This window comes from Macrobrachium nipponense, chromosome 15 (assembly GCF_015104395.2).
Source record: "Macrobrachium nipponense isolate FS-2020 chromosome 15, ASM1510439v2, whole genome shotgun sequence".
NCBI lineage: Eukaryota > Metazoa > Arthropoda > Malacostraca > Decapoda > Palaemonidae > Macrobrachium > Macrobrachium nipponense.
In genome coordinates this window covers 9,338,591-9,347,046 of record NC_087208.1, presented here as the reverse complement: position 1 = coordinate 9,347,046, position 8,456 = coordinate 9,338,591, and the positions used below count along the sequence as shown (strand labels likewise).

The 8,456-nt window shown below is 42.3% G+C and overlaps 1 protein-coding gene across 1 annotated transcript; it reads left to right on the top strand.

Annotated features, from left to right (window-relative positions):
• Positions 1-4,884: 4,884 nt before the first annotated feature.
• LOC135226948 (uncharacterized) lies at positions 4,885-7,678 on the top strand. Its single transcript, XM_064266630.1, has 5 exons — positions 4,885-5,067; positions 5,660-5,759; positions 6,708-7,154; positions 7,201-7,346; positions 7,436-7,678. The coding sequence occupies exons 1-5, from the start codon at positions 4,885-4,887 to the stop codon at positions 7,676-7,678; spliced, it is 1,119 nt and encodes a 372-aa protein (XP_064122700.1).
• Positions 7,679-8,456: the final 778 nt, after the last annotated feature.

Here is an 8,456-nt window from a genome sequence, read left to right as displayed (position 1 = left end):
GAACTGTCAGTGTGGGTGCAGCACATATACTACATATATATATATATATATAATATATATATATATATATATATATATATATATATATATATATATATATACATATACATTGTCATAGTTTTCACTTGAGCATATCATATGCTTATTGCCTTTGTTGTATTTTAAAGTATTCATGGCTATGTATTCAATATCTTTAGTTGTGTATTGCTAGGTAGGTAAATTTAAGGTTTTCCTTGTTTTGATATCTTTCACTTCCTTCAACCTTTTGTTATTTACTAGGATAGTTTTGGGCGGCATATATTTGGATCCTCTGATTTATGAAATATTTGTTCTCCTCCTCTGAATTTCTAGTAGGGCTTAGATGTTTGGCTTTAGGGTGCCTTATGGCTCGTTGAGGACCTGGTATTTTGTCCTCTTGCTTTAAGCTCAGTTTTGTTGCATGAATTTTACTTAAACCCACAAGGCTGATTTAAGTTGTTTATTTCCATTTTGTAATAAATACTGTTAAGTTTTTCTGGAGTGTTTTTGTGCCTGCTTTTCTTGAGCATGGGTTGCCTATACTGTCTACGATCCTAGCAACATAAAGTATCTAAGAACCTGTACTAGAACCCCAGAGGTTTGCAACACGTTTATATCATTGTTCACAAATGCCAGGCATCTAGGCTCCACGCTGCTGGGTCTGGATGCAGGAAGCTTTTGGTTTACATTCATTATTAACAAACACACCAATAGCTAGCCTAACTGATGCCAAAAAAGTCTTGAAGACATCCAAGTTTGGTGACTCATGGATGCACTGCTGATGGTGAGTTGTTGGTCATCACAACTGCTGTCCCTTCTGTTATGACTGAAGCAAATGCTTGAATGCTTAAAAAAGATGACCTTTAACTTAGGACTTGATGTGACATTTCCAGTCCTGTCTGCTCCAACCTTGACTTGATGTATATGTAACATCAGTGCGTCCTGGTTGAAAGGTACAAGCAGGGAAAAGAATTTTTTTACCCCTAGAGTAATAGGCATTGTAAATGGCAACGCCACTTTTGTTTATGTAGTAGACAACCCTTATTGGTGCAGACGTTTCCTTGCCAGTTGACATATATTTACTTACATATTTCATAAAAACTAAAGTATGTTGATATAAAAAAAAGTGTAACAAACTACAATGTGAAAAATAGGTTTGTAGGGTTTTTTCTCAGGATTATATAAGACGCTTTAGAGGAGGAAAATTACATAGAATAATACCATCTTGCATTACCATTGGACTCCTGCGACTGACAAAGGAGACGAAGGTGGCAGGAGACAGGTTAGAAGGGGGTCGGGGTTGTTCGAGAGGGAAGGCAGTGAGGGTGACTTACTTAATCAAACCATGCTTAGCTTCATTAACTTTTGTTCTTATGACTCCAAAATCTTTAGAAATTGCTGCGGAGTTTATATTTCAAAACTACTGTCACTACAGTGACTGAAAGTAAATAACAATACAATTGCTACAAAATCACATTCATTGTCCGTAGCCCATTTTTTCAAGACGAGAGAGAGAGTTGATATCACGTAATCGCACCAATACCTAGCGAATGTAATTGCTTTTTAATGACATCACAAATTTATTTTGCTTATCTATTTTCTTAAATGTGGCCAACATTCTTTTTATATTAATAAGTCAACAGCCAAGCCATGTTATGACTCCAGCATTACATGGAAAGCAAGTTCTTTCCTAGTTGCTCTCTTGGAAGCTTCGAGAACCACTGTTAGCTAGCCGTTATTAAGGCGATGTTGATCGTGTGTGTTTATTGAGAAATATACACGATATGTATTAGTATAAATTGAGTGTTCTCTGCTCTGCTATACTTCTACTTCAACCAACAGTGCAGAGGGACCTCGGGTGGATGGATTCCACTTTAACTATTAAGATTGGTTGCACATGAATGACAGAATCCAGATCCAAGTGCTAATAAAATCATGGGAGGTCACATTCCACTTTTGGTCCGATGGTTGGCTGCAGCATCAATGACTCCAGCCTTGGATCTGAGAGACAAATAGTAGCTTTAATAGCAATTATGCTTCCAATACTTGGTGTTGGTCATTGATCACTTATTCACATGCCAACACATATAGCTGATTACCATATTGTTTTTTATGATGATTTTTTGTATTTAAAGGTATATTTATGTTGCCTTAGGCAAGAACTAAGATGGAGTTTGCGTACTACAATGAAAATAGTGTATTTTATTTTAGGCTACTTTAGAATTTTTGTATGTGATAAAAAAAAATATATACTCTCCATATCCCAGTATTCATGTGTATGAGCTAGCCGTTTTCTTGGGAGTACTATATATGTGAGACGGGGAGGGTGTGCCTTGCACAGCACAGCAAGGAGAGTCAGTTGCAGCTTCCCGCTGGTAAGGATCACTTGTATCCAGTATTGTCTTGAACTCTGTTTGGACTAATAAAGCTTCAGAGGTTGGCTATCTTTCTCTAGCCCTTACATGATGCAGTGACATTCAAGAACCAAGGACTTAATCAAAATGAGTTGGCATGTGCGAAGAGCCATTCCTCAGTGCATTACAGTCTTAACAAACGGCAATTGAGGCATCGACACGTCAGTTATCAGCTCTTCAAGGGAATACTTCTGTACCTCCGCAGTCTCCTGTGTCAGGCAGGGCCCCAGCAGCAGCAGCGCCCGAGAAGTGTAAGTTAGACATGTCCCTGTGCATTCCGAAGTTGGAGGAGGTCGGTAGAGTGTTGGCTTCACCTGAACAAATGGGTAGGAATGGAAGACGTCATGCACCAGTGTCTCTGGTGCGAGGCTGAATTGCAGAGTGCTTTGGGTGCAAAGGTGTCATCAGATGAAATATTTGCGATGACGCCCTCAGCGATGCTGGATAGAATACAGGAGCTAGTGACGTCATCATCTAACCAAGCTGTACTACGGGACTTGCTCTTTAGTAGCCATCAGTCAGCAGAGGAATCCATTAAAGTTTACTTTAATAAGTGTCTTCAACAGGCAATTGATTGCAGATTTAAGTGCCTGTCATGTTCTAGTGACTTAGCAGAATACATATATCCTTGTTAGGAAGATAATGGTTGGCCTACATAACCCTATGCTGAAAAGAGAGTTGTATCAGTCAGCAAATGAGTCTATGTCATTGGAGATTTGAAAACGAAATGCTTAGCATTCAAGCCAGCAGCTCATAACTCATGGGGGGAGGGTTAACCCAACGTTTTTGGGGCGGCAGTCGAACTGTCTGACGAAGAGGAGCCACCTGCGGCAGAGGTCAGGGATGCAGGTATAGGTAAGCAGCGGAGGGGCCCATCAAAGGATAGGTCTAAGTGTAGTAGTTGCAACAAGTATCATGGGCAGGGATGCCAAGCCTGTCCGGCAAGGGATGTTGAGTGCTTTAATTGTTGGTAAAGGGCATTTGGCTAGGTGTTACCTCAAAGGAAAGAAGAAAAGTCAGGGGGATAAAAATTCTTTGGCGACTGTTAGTGTGTCATGTACTGGTTCTAGTAACCTGCCTAAAGTGAAGATAGATATTCACATCCCTGGCAATGGGAAATGGTGTCAGGCAATGGCAGTGGCTGATACTGGAGCAGAAGTGTGTGTGGCTGGCACTCAGCATCTTAGTTTATTGGGGTTGAGCAAGGGTCAGTTGCAAAAACCGAAGGTGAAGTTGGTGGACATTGTGGGGAAGGCAGTACCAGTATGGGGAGGGACCTAATGTTGCATTAAAATAGGTTCCAAGAAGTGTGAGCAGATGGTTTTTTTGCTAAATCATTATCATTTGTTTTTTCATCTTTAGATTCATGTAAAGAGTTATGTTCAGTGCCAAGAGATTTCCCTTAAGCTAAGGTGTCTAGTGTCTGTGAGAGCAATGAAATTGCTTGTACCTTTGGCAATGTCGCATCGGTGGGTCCCCCGACGGATAATCCGTCGGTTTCATTGGCCCAGTCAGGCAGTATCCCGATGGTCTTGGCCCCACCTACAAACAAGATGAACTCACCTTTCCCCTTGGTCGAGATGAATGTCGACCGATAGCAGGAATGGCTCTTGCAACGTTTTTCGGCCACCACATTTAATACGAGCCAGTGCCCCCTCCCAGTGATGGAAAGTTCCCAACACAATATTCATGTTGTGCCAAATGCTAAGCCTGTAGCATTTCATACACCGTTGCCTGTTCCCAAGCATTGGGAGAATGAGGTGAAGAAACAGTTAGAGAGAGACATAAGCCATGGAATCATCCACAAAGTGCCCGCTGGTGAGGCCACCGAATGGTGTTCTAGGATGGTAGTAACTGGCAAGAAAAATGGCCAGCCTAGACAGAAAGTGGATTTTTAAACGGTAAATGCTGTATGCTTACGAGAAACCCACCACTAAGCTGCCCCCTTTGACATGGTCTCAAACATCCCGCCTCACACTTTTAAAACAGTGGCTGATGCATATTCTGGTTTTCATCAAGTGGAACTGGACAAGGAGAGTAGGAGGTTGACAACTTTTATTACACCATGGGGACGATATCAGTACCTACATACCCCCATGGACCATTGTGCGGCTCTGAACACGTACATGAAACGTTTTGATGATGTCATGACAAACATTGCCAGAACGTACAAGTGCATTGATGATACCGTACTATATGACATGAGTGTTGAACAAGCGTTTTGGCATGTGTTTGATTTTTTGGAGGCGTGTGAGAAACATAGGATTACACTAAATCCGTCTAAATTCAAGTTTTGTAAACATGAACTAGAATTTGTGGGTTATCAGTTGGGTTGGAATGCCTACCAACCAACAGCTGATAGGCTATCAGCTGTCAAGGATTTCCCCATGTGTCGGAGCCGTCTATAACTAACATTTGCTGGCCCCATTCATGGCCATGGCCATGGCCCATGATGGCTTCGTTTAGGGATCTGCTTAAGAAGCCATTAAAGAAAAAAGTTTATTGGGATGATCAGCTGCAACAAGAATTCGAGAAGGCAGGGAGTACTATATGTCAGTTAGCCAAAGAAGGCTTGATATACCATGACAAATCACGGCCAATGGCTGCAGTGACAGACTGGTGTAGAGCTGTCATGGTAATCGCTCTATAGCAAAGAATTATATATTAAGGGAAAGGAAAATGCAGCTTCTTCGAGTAGGTCTGCAACTAGGAGGCATTCGCACACGTGTTAGAGGCGTCTGTTCTCATGATTGTTCAAGAATCCCCAGGTGTGTTGTGGAACTCCAACACGCGGCCCATCTTTAGAAACACCGCGTATTATGATGTAACTTTTCGTCTGGATCCTTCTAAAAAGTTCCTGTCAGGAGGCGATGACGTTAAGCTCCGCCCTTTTCAGCCCCGCCCCCACATCGTCGTATATATATGACTGAGGAAGTAAAGAGGATCAGATCATCAGAGAGAGAACGTCAGAGATAAGAGAATAAGGAAGAGACGACGGATAAGAGAGGAAGAGAACGCACGAGAGTGTGAATGGAAACAAGTTAAGTCCACAGTCGGGGAGAGAGAGAGAGAGAGAGAGAGAGAGAGAGAGAGAGAGAGAGAGAGAGAGAGAGAGAGAGAGAGAATCTCGACACTGAGCAACTCCTTTCAGAGAAGAACCGTCCTACAAGTGGTTTCGAGGAGTAACCTGCCCTTCGAGTATCAAGACTACACATTTCTTCCTGCAGTACGAAGTCAAGAAGCCATCTGAAATTTCTGCTGTCTCCTTGTGTGAAGCCCTCGCTTCGAGCACTGATTTTGACAGCTGCAAGCAAAACTGGCCAGCAAGTATTTCATCATCGCACTGTTTCCCCAGTTTACACATTGTAAGATTTTATTTTTGTTGTGTAAATAGGAGAAACCATCATTTATCTTTGTAAGTAAGCTTGTAAATAAAATTCTGTTCTGTTCGAGTTTCTTTCTATATTCATATCTCGAGTTTCAACTGTTGGTGTTGAATCCATTTTGTTTATTATAATAAAGAACCTGAGCGGGTCTCAACCCGTAACAAGAGGGTATCGGATTTGTGGTACTGCAACAATATTGCAACTGTGTTACGGTGGACACCCCTTTCTGTTGCCAAGGGGGATGGCATTTGGTGTTATGTGGCAGCAAACATCTCACCCCTACAGAAACAGGGTATGCTGCGGTCATGGGAGAGGCCCTAGTGGTAGTGTGGTGTCTGAAAAAAGTCAGGCTTTTCTTGTTAGGTTGTCCAAATTTGACAATGGTTACGGACCATTGTCCCTTAGTGAAACTGTTTGGTAACAGGGAGTTAAAAGATATTTCTAATCCCAGATTATTTAGGTTAAAGAAAAAGACATTGCAGTATCATTTCAGCATAAAATATTTGACAGCTGCAAGCAAAACTGGCCAGCAAGTATTTCATCATCGCACTGTTTCCCCAGTTTACACATTTGTTTAAACATAAGATTTTATTTTTGTTGTGTGTGAAATAGGATAAACCATCATTATCTTTGTACAGTAAGCTTGTAAATAAAATTCTGTTCTGTTCGAGTTTCTTTCTATATTCATATCTCGAGTTTCAACTGTTGGTGTTGAATCCATTTTGTTTATTATAATAAAGAACCTGAGCGGGTCTCAACCCGTAACAAGAGGGTATCGGATTTGTGGTACTGCAACAATATTGCAACTGTGTTACGGTGGACACCCCTTTCTGTTGCCAAGGGGGATGGCATTTGGTGTTATGTGGCAGCAAACATCTCACCCCTACAGAAACAGGGTATGCTGCGGTCATGGGAGAGGCCCTAGTGGTAGTGTGGTGTCTGAAAAAAGTCAGGCTTTTCTTGTTAGGTTGTCCAAATTTGACAATGGTTACGGACCATTGTCCCTTAGTGAAACTGTTTGGTAACAGGGAGTTAAAAGATATTTCTAATCCCAGATTATTTAGGTTAAAGAAAAAGACATTGCAGTATCATTTCAGCATAAAATATTTGCCTGGAAAAAGAAACTCCCGCTATCCCTCCCTCCGTGCCAAGCCAGAAGACGAAGATTTGGAACTCAGCGATGACCTCATGGTTGCTATGGTAACGTCCTTGGTGGCAGCGCTTGAGGTGGAGGACGTCGTCGCAATGGATCAAGAGACTGTCCTCAGTGCCACTCGACATGACCCGGTCTACCAGTTACTACTGACAAGAGTTTACAACGTTGATTGGCCTCAGAGTAAGTAAAGAGCTTGAGTGTTTAAAACCTTTCTTTGGTGTGCAAGAACGGTTAGTGGTGTCAGGTGAACTGATAACATATACCTATGACCAAGGATGTGTACGTTTGGTCATCCCAGAAAGTTTACGGCAGCAGGTAGCGGCTAACATGCACAGCGGGCATCAAGGTCTCGACTCTAGTCAAGAAGGGCCCGTCAGTCGGTTTATTGGCTGGGCATAACAGGAGACTTGAAGTATCAAAGGGCAAAGTGTCAAGTATGTGAGATGCACACCCCATTGCAGCAGCATGAACGTTTGATCATGATGCCCCCAGCAGAGTATCCCTTTCAACAGGTTGTGGTGGACCTCTTCCAGATCCACGGATGCACGTACTTGGCTTTTGCTGATAGGTTGACTGGTTGGGTAGAGGTGGCACATCTGGCTAATTGGGCCACATCAGAACATCTCATCAAGAAATTCAGAGGTATTTTATCAGATGGTATGCCCCAGAGGAGCTGGCTACCCATGGTGGAACCAATTTGTTGAGTGAGGAGATAAGGAATTTCCTAAGGAGATGGGGCGTGTCATCCAGGATAACTTCAGCTTTATATCCCCAGTCAAATGGGCATGCAGAAGTAGGTGTCAAGGTAGCAAAACGTGCCAAGAAGAAAAAGTGTCGCCAGCTCAGTTGGCAACTGGTCAATGCCTGAGGGACTCGGTGCCCATCGCCCGCCAGTATTACCGAGTAAATAAGTACTGGAAGAAATCTCTTAGGTCTAGAGAATTTAAAATGGCCGAAAAGAATGAGAAGATCTCGGCAAAAACAGAAAGAAACTTGCAGACTCTGAAACCCCTCCAAGTGGGACAAAATGTCCACATTCAGGACCCCACATCCAAACTTTGGGATCGCTTGGGTGTAGTAATAGAGGTCATTGGAACCGGGTACCGTCAGTACCGCATATGTAAGTGTTTACATAATAAAAATATGGAATGTTAGTCCATATATATAAAAGACTAAAACTAAAGAGGTCAACCAGATTGCTTGCAGGAATGTGATCAGACTAGAGACGCTAAAGATGACGTATACAATAAAAGTAGGCTAAGTTGACATGGCGTCACCTGTAGTCATTCAATTGTTTATAAACTTTAGTCCAAGCTTCCTGCTTGAGACAAACACCGTGGCCTATAGCTCAAGCGGCCTACGTGATTAGTAACTATGTCATCTGATTGAATGTTCGTATGTAACTATGTCATCTGATTGTATGTTCGTATGTTCGAACTACTGTCTGCTCCTTTATGACTTGTAACCGAGATGGTAGTTGAG